The following is a 14,622-nucleotide window of genomic DNA, read 5'->3' as shown; positions in this document are numbered from 1 at the left end:
TAACCATAGTTACTACGTACTGAACTAATATCCGAAACTCTGACTTAACACATGTCAAACGTGTTACATAATAAAATGTTAAAAATTAAACGTTATCGTTATCATTTACGTTATCATTCAATGCTTCTGTCCCCATCAGGAAGACAAGTCCCCATAATGAGAGGGTCCCCAAAACATACGTAATACCTGCACCAACCACACACACACACACACACACTTGAATCTTAGTGAGGACTGTCATTGACATAATGCATTCCCATGCCCCTCATCCTAACCTTTACCATCCAAACTAAATCCTAATTATAACCCTAACCCTGAAGTCTTATCACCGAAACAGTCCTGTGAAGAAGAGAAGTGAGGACTGGTCCAAATGTCCTCACTCTGCAGGGTCTATGCTTCCGGTCCTCACTTAGGTATAAGTACAGAAACACTACTGTAAGTTTAATTGAATATAAATTGAGTCACCAGCATCACATGCATGACACACACACACACACACACACACACACACACACACACACACACACACACACACACACACACACACACACACACACACACACACACACACACACACACACACACACACTGTTATGTTATGCAGCACGCGTAATGATATCTTTAATTGACTAATTATCATTTCACACACTTAGTGTGAAAACACACACATTCACACACTCGTGCAAACACACACTAACAGGGTCCTTAATGATGCTCAGTGATTTATAATGGAGCACTTTCGTGCCTACACACGCACGTGCACGCAAGCACACACACACACACACACACACACACACACACCCACCCTGCATGTGTTCACGCGCATCGCGCTGCACAGACGGATCCATATTTCTCTCCCGGGGCAGAGGTGCACGCGAGCGGGGCGGTGGAGAGGTGTCGGCCGGACTGACCGACCTGCTGCTGGCGCTACCCGGAACCATTATGCAGACAGGAAACTACCATTTTAACGCCAGCAGCATCCGAGGAGCCGTCGTGTGCGCGGGGGGACACCGAGGACCGACACGGGCCGGAAACCAGGCAGCAGAGGCCCGCAGAGGGGAAACCGCAACGGGAAGCAAACAAAGGCGCCGCTGGAGCGAAGCGGAGCCGTGAAGGTGCAGCGAGGCGGCGGCGCGGAGGAGGATGGAGGCCGGGGGCCGGAGCAGCGGAAGCGGGCCGTGTTAGCGGGACGGACGCGGGACGGACGCGGAGCAGAGCCAGGCCCTTCTGTGTTTTTCCATGGATAGTGAGGCCCCGCGGACAGGCAGCAGCTCCCCCGCTCCCACGGAGCTCTTCCATGTTGGTAGCGTCTCAGCGCCGTGTTTCTGAGCTTCTCCCCCGCACACACGTCACCGGCTGCACGGTAAATAAGATCTAAACTAAATAAAAACTAATACGAGCCGTTTACAGCAGGGGGGCTGTTAGCTGGGTAGCTAGCTTAGCTGCTGGGCTAGGCGCTGCTAGCGGCTCGGCTAACGCTGCTAGCGCGGTGCTAACGGACCGGGACACGTCCTTCATGTCCGTTTGTGTGTTTTTATAAACTGTTAAACTCAGATGTGTGTGTTGACTGCTTCACTCGGAGCTCAGTGTGTGTCTGTGTGTTAACACACTCCAGTGTTCATGAGGTCTCGGTGCATTAGAGGAGGTCTGTGCTGCAGCTGAGTGACGGATGCTAAGAGACCCTGTGGTAACAGTCGTGTGTCCCTGTCCAACCTGCTCGGACATCGGGGCTTCTGTTTCAGACTGACGGCCTGAAGTCTCCGGGTTGTGGCGAAAGAGGCGGACAGATCCTGCGTCTCCCTCCCGGACACACGCAGCTGAGGTCCGGCGGACGAGCTGCGGTTCAGCAGGTGAGACACAAACATCACAACACAGTGTCAGTGTGAAGAGCATGAATCTCAGTGTCTTCACACATCATGAGTAATGTGTGGTTTCAAACTCTGCACATGTGAAGAAGCAGCTCCGACTCTAAACAACTCTCGTGTGTCTGCAGCAAATGCATCATCTGATCCTGGGCTGCACAAGAAGCTGCTGCACAAAACTATCTTTACTTCTACATCTTCGTTACAACTGAGGAATTATACTTATTCAATATGATTAAGACATAGACATAAACTGCAACAGCTGAACCTGAAAATAACCAACACAATGTTAAATCTATGAATTTACATTTACTACTCATAGATATCAGTTTTACATTGTTACCAATTTATGGAGGAATAAGAAACATCACAGAGTCTTATGTCCAGTAAATGTGACTTTATGACCTTTTAAAATCCACAACGATAATACTAAAGACCCTCATGAGTCATTATTACAAATATTTTCTGAAAGGAAATGTCTAATTGTTTCAGTATTTATAATATAATGGAATAATTCAGAGCTAATGGGTTTAACAATCACCTAACGAGACTTTCACTCACTGTTTTCTGGGACTGGAAATAGGGTCTAAAGTTAAAAGTAGGTCAAGATACCCAGTAAAGTTATGATCCAATAAGTTGTGATTTAATTTCCCACTGTGCCGACATCACTTCACATCAGAAGGATGATTAATGAGCTCATGTTTCTGAAAGGATGAGATCTGACTCAGATTTAATAAAGTTGTATATGTGCTGATACTGAGTTAAAGGTTTAATTTCTTTTAAAGTTTAGGTCTGATGTTTAAGATATTCCAACAGTCACTGAAAAACGTTTACAGGTATTTTATAGACAAAGCTTTCAATTAATTAAAAAACATAATCCGCAGACCAATTGATGATATTAATAAAAGCACAGAGCAGCAGAATCAGACTGTAAGAAGCTGCTCCTGCCATCTTTTGATAATATTCACGCAGTTATCCACAATAACACAATTTGATAAAAGTCAAACAAACTGGACACGAAATTGAAAAAAACCTCTTGCAAAATATTTTCTGTCGCAAAAGTTAAACCAGGTTCATATCAGATTCCGATTATTACAAAATAAAAAAGGCGAAGCTCAGAGTTTCTGTATTTCAACGTGTGAGGCAGGTGAAGAGAGGGAGGATCTCATTTCAGGGTCATTTGTTCGATGGTTGCTGTTTCATATTTTATTAATATAGTTCAGAGGTTAATCTGTATTGGGGTTTACTCATGGGATCTAATTTTACTGCTGTGTTTTGGCGACACCTCTGATGAGCTTGTGTTGTGAGTCCCTCGGTGTCGCTCGCCTCCACGCAGCTGCGAGGATGTTTGGCTTCTCTGGTGTCGGTCTCGGGGGAGAATGGTTCGTGCAGAGCGGAGGGGGGTCAGCGTTAAGACGTAAAGACCACAAAAACAACCAGATATACACAACAGGGGGTCAAATATAAACATTCTGCACAGTTTATTCTGTAAAGTTTTAATATCTGTATTAAAACAATGCAGATTAGTCTCTCAGGGTCACTGGGTCATACCGGAGTAAGTGCAGCATTAAAGCAGGTCTCTGCTGAACTCAGGTGTTGTTGGTGTTGAGCTGAAGCAACCAATGAACTAACCAATTTGTTTACTGAAAGAAAATGAATCACCAAGTTTGCTGTTGTTGTTGTTAAAACAAGTTCTACAGCGTTTTGCATTGACATGAACTCACTTTGTTTAACATTGAATTATCATTACTCTGGATTAGAAGCAGAAATGATAGATCTGATAGAAGGTCTTGTCTGAAAAGTCCGATCTCATGTGTTGTGAGGCAGCGCACACGTTGTGGTGTCGAGTGATAGCGGACGCTAGAAATAAAACGAGGAAGCATCCGATTCTGTATTGGCGGTGAATTGCTGTATCGTGTTACTGTGGCATGTTTGTATGAAAACATTTTCCTCCTAATTGGTTATTAAAACCTCGGAGCCGCAGAAACCAAACGGGATCATAATCAGTGGAGGTAATTAATAAGGTCAGACTCTAAAGATCACGTTTCATTTTGGACAGAAGGGATTTGTGGAGCTCGAGTGTTGGTTATCAGCAGCTCGTGTTTTCTCCTCACACACAAAGACACTGTCCATTAGGCCGCCATTTCTTTCTCATTTAATCTGGCATTTAGGTCGGGGGGGGGTGTGTGTGTGTTGGAGGTGACAGGCGGCCATGTTCTCCTGCAGGAGCTGGACAGGAGTCCTGTGGTGTCTCCAGCTCCTCTTCTCTTCCTCTGTTTGCTACACTCACTAGTGTAAATGCAGCAGAGAATAGTAATTTTATAGATTTATTAAATCTGCGTTGAGGTTCAAGCTGGTATCAACAAATATCTTGTTTTTCCTAATTTATAGTCCAGACCCAAATCCACAGCTTGAATAATATTAAACAGAGGAAAACAGCAAATCATCCCATTGGTAAAAAAGCTGCAGATGCAAACAGTTTTGACTCAATGATTTATTTAAAAAATGACAAATTATTAATAATCAAATATATTTTCTGTCAAAAGATTATTCATCTTATTATTAACGATTTGACTGCCGTGATCATCTGGACACATTTTAGAAAACAAATAATTATGTCAAATGTTTATTTTTCTTAACCTGTTGATTGTTGTTGTCATAATCCTCTTTTAATCGATCAAAAATAAAAACCACAATATCTATAATAATCGTTATTTTTGCAGAGTTTAACTAACTAACCCTTTTGTTTGGGGAAAGACTCTTAATTATAAACGCATGAAATTCACCGCTGTTGGAACATGATAGTTTAACGTCACCAGAGACCAGTTGAGGTCTTTGGTGCTGGAGAGTTAAATATGTTCTGAAGACAAGAAAAGCTCCGGTGATGAGTAACGGTGCCAAACTGCTCATCTGCCCGGTAACATGTCACCGAATCGCTCTCTGACGTTCGTCCTCCTTTGTCCCGCTCTCTGTCCTCAGGTCCCAGAGGAACTCCACGAGGGACAGACGGGCAGTGAGGGTTCATCCTCTCCTGAAATAACGGACACCCTCCGCTGACCTGGTTTTTTATTTTTTAAGTCGGCACACGCTTATGGAACACTTTAGAGGAACACTACAGTTTTTTAGTATGATTTAGTATACTGGCTATTTATGAACCTTTTTATAACATCCCACAGAAGCACTTAGAGGCCTCACTCTTGAATGGAGACTTTGACTCACCTCTGATATATTTATGTGAGAAACTCGAGCATCGGCTTCTGGTGGATTACAGAGACTTGTTTTTGGTAGAAATCACGACAGTACTACCTCCTGACAAAACGCCTTATTAGTTTAATAAGGTTTCACTGCTGTTACCAGCACCTACGTACTAAGTGCACAGGGTAGTTGTTGCCCTGGGACCCTTTGTCACAGCCAAATTGGAAGATGTTTCAATTCAGCAAGTACCCGATGGACATTCTAGAGATGCTGAGTGGACACCAAGCCCATCAGTTCAAAGGACTGGGGCTGGAACGACAACTGAGTCACCAACAGCAGGTGCAGCTGCAGCATCAGCAGCAGCTCCAGCAGCAGCACCAGCCCTCGGCCGACACCTCCGGAAGCCTCCTGTCCGGCCTCGGCCTCGGATCCCTCCAGAGCTCGCGGAGCAACGCCTTCGCCGACTCCTCATCATTATTTGCCAAAATGGGTGCCCCGCCCACTTCCATCTCCCACCAGAGCCAGTCGTCCTCGTCTCACAGCTCCAGGAAGTCGAGTAAGATGAGCAGCAGCAGCAGCAGCGGCAGCTCCTCGGCGGGGTACCCTCAGTTTCTGCGGCCTTTCCACCCGGCCGAGGCGGCGCTGGCCCAGGAGCAGCTCCATTCGGGGATGGGGCGTTTTGACTTTGGCGGGGGCGGTGGAGGAAGCTCGGGGGTCATCGGGGGAGTCGTCACACCTGCGCCTCCACCTCCGCCGCTGCACCCGGGTCTCTCTATCCCCCAGCCCTCCTCTGGTCCCTCCTCTTCCTCACCCACTCCCTCCACCTCTGCCTCGAACATCCCCTCTGGCAGCACCACGGTCCCTTTAGTGGGCCAGTCCGATCCCCGCAGCCTCCACCAGCAGTTCAGCTGCATGCTCGCCGCCAACCAGTACTTCCTGTCTGGGGTCCCCACCAACAGCAGCCTGGAGCAGTTCCTCGTCCAGCAAGGCACTCACAACCACCTGGGCTTAGGCCTCAGCCAAGGGCCCACAGACTCAAACTCGGCCCTGGCGCCTCCCCCCGCCCTCCACTCCTCCCACAGCCACAGCCACTCGGCTCCGCAGCCTCAGCAGCAGCAACAGCAGCTGACCCCTCACGCCTTATCTCATCCACACAGCCACACTCACCACCCACACCCCCTCCACCCGGCCCCCCAGCCAGCCCCACTGGGTGGCTTTGATTTCCAGGGTATCCCGGTCCTTTCCTCAAACCAGATAGCATCGCTAATGCAGCAAGAGGCCGGCCTCCCCCTCCCTCTTCCTCTCCACCTGTCCCTGTCTAAAGACGATTCAAAGTCAGGGGACGGCTCATCGACTTCCAGCGGGGGGAGCAGGCGAAAGAAAGCAATGGCGGGCTACCTGCCTCAGAGGAAATCAGAGCCCGGCGGCAACTCGAGTGGACTCAGTCAAGGTTCTTCATCAGGCCTGGTGGGGGGGGGGCCTGGGGGAGTTGGGTTAGGCGAGTCGCAGCATTCCTCTCTTCTCTCGCCGTCCTCACAGCAACAGTCTTCCTCCAGCGTCTCCTCCTCTTCGTCCGCCCCGCCTTCCTCAAACTCCACCTCTGTGCTCGTAGCCAACGGTAGCCAGCAGATGTCCAAATCCAGAGAGCGTCACAGCAGTAGTTCGTCTCGCCAAACCGAGCCGGAGCCCCTCTACCACTGTGGTGAGTGTGGTAAAACCTTCACCCACCTCTCCAGCCTCCGAAGGCATCTCCGCAGCCATGGCCTGACACCAGAGAGCCAGAGCAGGAAGTCGGACTGTAACTCCCCGAGCCCGGAGAGGGTGTTCTGCTGTGGCGAGTGTGGAAAGAAATTTAAAAAGAGGGGTCACCTCATCCAGCACAGCGTCACCCACTCGGAGAACCGGCCCTTCGGCTGCAACATCTGCCAGAAGTCCTTCAACCGCCGAGAGTCGCTCACGAGACACGAGAAGATCCACGACGAGAAGCCGTTCCGCTGCCCGGCCTGCGGGCGATGTTTCCGTGAGAGCACCTCCCTTCTCAACCACGCTGCCTCCGGAGCCTGTGGGAAACCCCCCCGGAGCTCAAAGAACCGGGCCGGCGCCGGAGGGAGCGGCTTGTCCCTCCCGAGCAGCAGTAAGATGGAAGGCAGCGGAGAAAGGGAGAGCATTTCCAACAATGGGGCGGCGATGGCGAATGACAAGTACGCAGCGGATTATTCCAGAAATCGCTACCAGAACCAGTCGCCCTACCACAGCGGCGTGGACGTGTACCGACGCTCCCAGTCCTCGTCTCTGTACTCGCCAGCGACTTCCCTCTCCGGTGACATGACCAACCCGACGCTCCGTAAAGCCCCCCTAGCCCCAACTCTCCATCCCCATCCTCAAAGTCAGCAGCCGCAGCAGCATCACCACCACCAACAGCTACCACAGCAGCAGCCACACCTCCCCCTCTCCTCCCTATTGGATGATTCGGAGGATGAGGTCACCAGCAGTGCGATGTCGGCCATCGCCGCTGCAGCCGCGGCTTCCTGTGACATAAACAACGAGGGCCGGGAAGGAGAGAGGAGGGATATCATTGGAGGCCTGCTGGGGGGGTTGGGGTTTGGTAACTTGGGTGGACCGTCGTCCACGTCCAGCCTCAACGGTTCCACCATGCCTTTAACCCACCCCAGCCACCCCCACACAAAGCCCAGGAGGCCGAGGAAGCCCCGGGAGAAAAGGGACCCGAGCACCATCGTCAGGAGGAGGAGGAACCCGGCGCCGCCAGGGGACGGCTCGGAGCGGCCGTATGGATGTCAGGCCTGTGGCAAACGCTTCAGGAGGGCGGAGACGCTGCGGCGCCACACCCGCGTCCACACCGGGGAGAAGCCTCACTCCTGCGACGTGTGTGGGAAAATGTTCCGCGAGCCGTTCCACCTCACCAAGCACCTGACCGTGCACTCGGGTCAGAAGAACTACAAGTGCAACCTGTGCGGGAAGCAGTTTGCCTACGCTCAGAGTCTGGTGAGACACGGGAAGCTGCACAGAAAAGGGGAGATCGACAACCAGGGCCGGCGAGTCAAAGGCGCCGCCGCCGCCATCAGTCAGGTCGCCAACTCGGGGAACTCTGACTACTTCTCCTGCTCCCAAGGAGAAAAATCTCCAACCACGGGCACCCCCTCCCAGAGGCTGTACACCTGCACCGTGTGCTGGAAGTCATTCCGACACTACTTCCACCTGACGGCCCATCAGCAGACCGTGCACGGGGGGGGCGTCGGCCTGGAGAAGTCCTTTCGTTGTGAAGTGTGTGGAAAAGCCTTCGCCTACTCCAACAGCTTAGTGCGCCACAAGTTGTCCCAGCACGGAATCGACCGCGGCGGCCAGCGGGTCAACCAGTCCCAGCCCACCGGATACCCGCCCCTCTTCTACGACTCAGGATCCGGTTCCAACTACACCGGGCCGGCCCACATGCAGCAGGGCGCCGCCGGGCAGCAGCCGCCACCGCAGCAGCCGCAGCTGCAGCATCCTTTTCACTACCACTCAAAAAACTTCCAAAAGCGACAAGGACAGACCAGAAAGCCCAGAAAGAAAAAAAAGCGAGTGGTGATCCACAGCATCATGAGAGACGGGAAGCTGGTTGGAGTGCCGCTGAGCAAAGACACTCGCAAGAAGCTGCTGATCCTGAGGAAGCGAAGAGGGCGACTACAGGCGCAGATCAACAAGAAGAAGCTCCTGGCTCAGCTGAGGATGAAGGGCGGCATCATGAGGGTGAAGTCGTGGAGTGGCGGCGCCGTCAAAGTCTCGGGCCTCACGTCCATGGAAATCCCATTAAAGCGCTTTCCCTGCCCCATTTGCCCCAGCACCACCTACGCCAAGCACGGCTCTCTGCTGGTGCACCACGCCATCAGGCATCCGCCGAGAAACTCAGGCCGCCCGGCCCGACTGCGGTGCCTGGTGTGTGGGAGGCGCAGCAGCTCGTTACACAAAGCCTTGAAGCACCGGGGCCAGCACCTCAAACAAGCTGCGTTCCAGTGCCGCAAATGCCGACGCCGTTTCTGGAACCCTCTGCTGCTGGCCCGCCACAAGTTGTCCTGCCGGGGGATGAGCAGCGGCAGCGTGGACTGGGGACTGATGAAGATCAAATCTCCATCGTCTCTGGACCAGTCCGACGCTGAGGGCTCACCGGTGCCGCTGACGGCCCCGGTTCTGGTCCAGCCAGAGAGATCAACAGTTCTGACCGAGTACAGTCAGTAAAGAGACAAACTGTTTTCTAGAATAGATTGTTTTGATGTTTATTTTTCTTAAATAATCCAAGAAGCAGCAAGTTTTTAACAAAACCAGGAGGGAGGGAGGGTGGGGGGCGGGGCTCGTGTCACTGCCGTAACCCCCCCCACGCAGACGCATCTGTGACCTCACTTCCTGCGGAGGTGGTAGATGAATTAACACGGACTTCAAAAAGCCCAGAATCCGAACCACTCTGTCTCCTCTTCCCCGACGGCGGAGGAACTTTAGACCACGTGACGACTTAGTAGCACCTCATCCACTGTCCTCCATCTTTTATGTTTCTGATTTTGTACTTCTCCCGTTAGCAGTGTTTCCACATGAATATGGATCCGAGGCCTACTGTAGAAGTGAGGACCCTTTTTAGTACCAGTTTATTTTTACACATTACTCCCAGTTACACAGCGTAGTCCTCGTCTCTTGCTCTGTCTGTTTATCTGTTACCCCCCCCCCACCCGTGGAGAATCTCTCTCTCTTTTGATACTCGGACAACGTGCCCTGCAGATAGAACCCCATTTGAAGAAAACAGAAACCGTGACCGGACTCGGCCTCGTGAACGCGACGGGCCCACGTGTTGAAAGTGACTGAAAAGGAGGAAAAAATGAGTTCAGAGAAAACAGTGAAGTGTTGGTGACCTTGTTTTTAACGTACACTTCTTTTGTGGTTTTTTTAAAAAGAGGTGTTGACGAGGGAAACGACTCAAAATTGTTAATGTGTCCAGGATTTGAAAAGGAGAACAGAAATAACCAGAGTGTACTGTACAATTCGTATTATATTTTATTATATATTGATTATTTGCTGTTTTTTACTCCAAGTATCATTTCTTTTATCATTGTTGGTATTGTACGGGTGGGAGGGAACGAGTGGGGGGGCTCTTTGTAACACAGCGGGATGAGTATATGTATCAGTGTGATCTTTTTTTTCCTCCCTCCCTGAAACCTCGGCCCTTCTCCCTCATCGCCGCAGTTATGCCCAACTTTTTGTAACAAAGCGTGTACACATAGCTCATTACTTAGGTCCTGTCCAGATGTGTTTTTCTTTTTTTCTGTAAAACTAAAACATGTAATATTATTACTAAATTACTATCCTTTTCTTTGCTTAAAAAGTGAGTTGTTGAAAACCCTCAAAACGAATAAAAAAAATCTGAAATGTTTACGTCCGCTGTCGTGCTGAAAGATTATTTTTATTTAAGTTCCACCGAAAAGGTTTCACCTCAGTCTGTCAGAAATGATAAATCATATTCAAACATGTGGAATAATGATTTCCTAAAATGTTTCCTCAAACAAAACCTTTAATTTACTCTAATTTTAGGAGAAATTTGTTATTTCCGAGAAAGGAATGGTGATTTATTACTTTCTTATTAGAAATATTCCATGTGTATGATTTATTATAAACTCTCCTGTTGGTACACAAGACAAAGACTTGTCACGTGACACAAGTGTTGAATTGAAAATGACCTGAGGAGGTTAACATCATTTATTAAGTGTTTGTCATTCTCTGCAAATAAAGAAGCAAGAATCAGTCTTTAACTTATAATTAATAATGATGAAAAACATTAAGATCCACTGATGAGAACATTTTCATCACCCGTCAGAGCATCTGGTAATATCCATAACAATCTTTGTTAAAGTGGAAGTGTGCATTACCAGTACATGGACACTAGAGAGCGCCATTCTCATACAACATAGGTAATTACTGTTTCTGAGCTGCAAGAAAAGATCGAGAGGGAAAACATTTCAATCTGAACCACATCGTGAAACTTGAATCACACATGAGTGGAGTCAAGCTGTTGTTCCCATGATGGCTGCCAACACAGACACACAAACACACAGACACACACACGGGCACAACACACACACACAGACAAACAGATACAGAGGTGTGTGTTGAACACAAACTATTTCGGCCTCTTACTACCAACACATTCCTGACAGCGCTCCGTCACCAGAGGAGCTTCAGGCTCCAGCTCCTTCTAGGAAAGTGCAGCTGCTGCAGATGATTTATGATTCAGTCAAATCATAACAGCAAACACACAACGCTTGTTCCTATATGATCATGTTATTAGCATTATTAAGTTATCATAGTGTTTGTGTTTGTCAATTTGGTCAAAAATACACAACTACATGTGATTTATGGAACAAAATCTACAGAAAACATTGAAGTGTATCGCATAAATCATTTCTTTATTTGAAAAGTACAGGAGGCCTTATGAGTTTATTTTTATTTATATTGTTTGACTAAGATTACGATGTGATCTGATATTTTGTGTGTTATAAAATATTTAGTACTCTGTTTTATTCATCTCTATTACAATTCTAAGGTTGTAACTTTATTATACAATTGTAATCCCATTTAATCGTTCTGGTTTGATTTGGTTACGTAAAATAAACAATGATATTAAATAGATGGGATATATTTGTAGTTCATTCTTTAAATTTTCATACATTTTTTAAAATTAGAAAAGTACAAATATTTTTGTTTGTGAAATAAATCAGTATTTTTATGTTTGTATTATTTTATTATTTTATACATTTTTATTTGATTTTTAACTGATTTTGATTGCCCCCCCCCCCCCCTCCTCCTCTGCCCCCCCCCCCCCCTCCTCCTCTTCCTCCCCCTCTTTCTCCTCCTCTTCCTCCTAATGTCCTCCTCCTCGCCCCCACCCTCCCTCCTGCGGGACGCTCACGCGGCACTGGCATGGGGAAACCTGTGGGCGGAGACTGTGACCTATATTCAGCCAATGGGAGGCCGAGAGCGGCTGCGATTGACCTAGTTTGCGCCAATCACAGCGCGGCACTGTCGCCGGTGGGCAACAGTCGGCTCGTGCAGGAGCCATGTGCAGCGTTCGATGCCGGAGACGGAGCCGCGTTCAGCGCCCGTTTCACGGTATCGAACACGGTCACTGTGGTTCACACACACGTCACTGATCATGTTCAAGTATCAGAGTCAGAAACAACATGGAGGGTTTTGAGAGGTGAAGTAAGATGGAGGGAAGTGACGTGTCACAGCAGCGTCTTCCTCACGTGAGGGAGGAAGATGATGACACATCACTGATTTCATGATTTCATGATTTCGATCCTTCTGCTGTTGATCTGTTGTTTCTGTGCAAGTGACAGCGTGAGAGAAAGAACATGGGCGGGGAGCGGAGCCTGAACGCAACACTCACAGCCCTCCGCTGCTATTGGCTGAAACCACTAGGGGGCGTGGCGTGTTGAAGCAAACATCTGTTGCATTCAGGTGCAACGGGAGGAAACAGAAGTAGAGCACAGTCAAGCATCTGACTGAAGTTTGTGTGGATTTGATGCTTCAACACAAAGTCATTCACTAATAAGTCAAATATAAACATGTTATTATTGTTGTACCAACACTCACTATGTAGTTTTAAGCAGCTTAGGACATTTTACAGGTTTATTACATATCATTAAATTTGCTCACAACTGAAATTGTCTTTCATTTCATTATCCCATCTTTTCATGAACTTAAATGTTGTAGTTTGACGTTAACAAACATTCCCACGAGGAGATGTGTTATAAACCATTCTTACATGTGATATATGGTTTATTTATGATAACAAGCAAAGTGTTACTAATATGCTAATGTTTTTGTTAGCTAAATGCAGTTAATAGCAGTACTGCTCATTTCAAGAAGCAGATTTTAATTAAACACATAAAACCTGTATTAACTAGAATCCATTTTGTTTCACATGCCAGTCACAAAGTTTCTCTTTTGTTTATTTACTTAACATGATACATAATTCACAGCCTCGTGGAGCTTTACAGATACTTTTAACGTTGAATGTACTGTAAGAGATTATCTTTGTATTTAGCAGCTAGAGACAGTTCCTGTTGATCCAAAGAGGCCAACAAATAAAATCTGTTGGTTTAAATGTGACTGTAACGTTCACATGTGGAAGTTTATATTTTACACACTTTACCGCGCGCCCTGAAGGCGTCACCCAGTCTTGGAGAGTAGGTGGGCGGTGATAGTGGGCGTGGTTCGAGCATGCAAACGAGCCACGCCCCCTAACTTGTCCCCCGTGAGCGGTGACGTCACGCGAGCGGCCCGTGTTGGTTCCAGCTGACTGGGAGAGAGAGAGCGAGAGAGAGCGAGAGAGAGAGAGAGGGGGAGAAGAAGCTTCAGCTCCATCTCTCCGACTCTCTCACTCTTGGACAGTATTATTTTTTGGGGCTCATCTCTTTATTTCCTCCATCTTGTGTTCATCACTTCTTTTAGTTCTCATCTTTCTTTATATTTTCAGATCTTCCTCCTCTTCCTCCTCCTCCTCCTCCTCGCGACTCTCTGCTCCGCTTTCTCACTCCGCGCACGGGACGACGGACTGTTTTCATCCCCTGTTCTTTTTCTGTTTCCTCATCTGGACTTTAAATCGACCGGAGCACCGGAGCACCGGAGGGGAGCGCGTGCACCGCGATCCGCCGTCTGCTCTCCAGGGGGTGGGGGGGGGCTCGGGACTCTCTCGTGCTCCCGTGCACGTCTGTTTCATCGGAGGAGGTGAAGTCCTGCAGAGGATGAACTAGAGGCGACATGGTGCCATTTTGGAGATAAACCTTCCTCCTGCTCCTCTTCCTCTCTTCTTCATGGGACGGGCGGAGCGGCGGGACGTCAGGTGGACATCTTGAAGCGCGCTCACGCGTCACCTGCCCGCGCACCTTCTGACGGCGCGCCTGTCAATTAGCGTCCCTCTAATTGGATTATTCTGATCTTGAACTCAAAGAGTGTGCAGGTACTCCCCACCTCCCTCCCCCCTCGCTTCCCCCTCCTCCCCCACTGGAAGTTATGTCAAAGCCCCTCACTCAGCTCCTGCCGCCGGACCTCCCCTCCGGGGCCACCAGCCCCCAGTGCGGGGCCAGCAACCCGGCGGGAAGTGCCCCCCCAGGCGGACAGCTGACCCCTATGACCAACCTGAAGACCCTGCTCCAGCTGCCAATCAAGAGCGACCAGCGAGGCGCCAAGGACTGCTGCGAGATGCGAGGTGAGCGTGTGCACGTGCGAGTGTGTTGGTCCGCATGTGTGTGGTGATGATGCAAAAAGCATCTTAAAGGGGCACGAGCACAAATAGCTCAGCGCCTTAGTGCAGGGGTGTTGTGGAGAGCTGCAGTGGTGGAGCTAGGGGTTTGACACTGTATGGGCCTCAGAGGGGCCCCACAGTTTACACAGGCGGGGGCTGGGGGGGGTCCATGCATGATCTAAGTTATCCTGTGTTAAGTGTTCGCTCTGGAGCTTTGAGCAGAGACACACTCGAGGGCCCGGCAACACAGAGGAGAAGCAAATATCACAGGTCAAAGTT

General features: G+C 49.0%; 2 protein-coding genes across 3 annotated transcripts in view; both read left to right on the top strand.

Annotated features, from left to right (window-relative positions):
- The first annotated feature begins 800 nt into the window (after positions 1-800).
- Positions 801-10,470, top strand: LOC133972068 (uncharacterized). Its single transcript, XM_062409279.1, has 3 exons — positions 801-1,363; positions 1,743-1,850; positions 4,842-10,470. The coding sequence occupies exon 3, from the start codon at positions 5,286-5,288 to the stop codon at positions 9,288-9,290; it is 4,005 nt and encodes a 1,334-aa protein (XP_062265263.1). The 5' UTR covers positions 801-1,363; positions 1,743-1,850; positions 4,842-5,285; the 3' UTR covers positions 9,291-10,470.
- A 2,910-nt stretch (positions 10,471-13,380) lies between these two features.
- Positions 13,381-14,622, top strand: part of dbpa (D site albumin promoter binding protein a) — a 20,828-nt gene continuing 19,586 nt past the window's right edge. The window contains exon 1 of one of the 2 annotated variants that reach the window (XM_062409309.1): positions 13,381-14,307. In XM_062409309.1, the coding sequence (XP_062265293.1) occupies positions 14,112-14,307 (196 nt within the window). In that variant the 5' untranslated portion in view covers positions 13,381-14,111. The remainder of the gene's footprint in view (positions 14,308-14,622) is intronic. The other variant, XM_062409310.1, reaches the window with a different exon arrangement.

Source organism: Platichthys flesus, chromosome 17, assembly GCF_949316205.1.
Source record: "Platichthys flesus chromosome 17, fPlaFle2.1, whole genome shotgun sequence".
In the NCBI taxonomy this organism is placed as follows: Eukaryota; Metazoa; Chordata; class Actinopteri; order Pleuronectiformes; family Pleuronectidae; genus Platichthys; species Platichthys flesus.
This window is presented reverse-complemented; position numbering and strand designations above follow the sequence as displayed.

Excerpts from the sequence above, each read along its gene's own strand:
- LOC133972068 (XM_062409279.1), top strand. The coding sequence starts at position 5,286 with ATGTTTCAATTCAGCAAGTACCCGATGGACATTCTAGAGATGCTGAGT.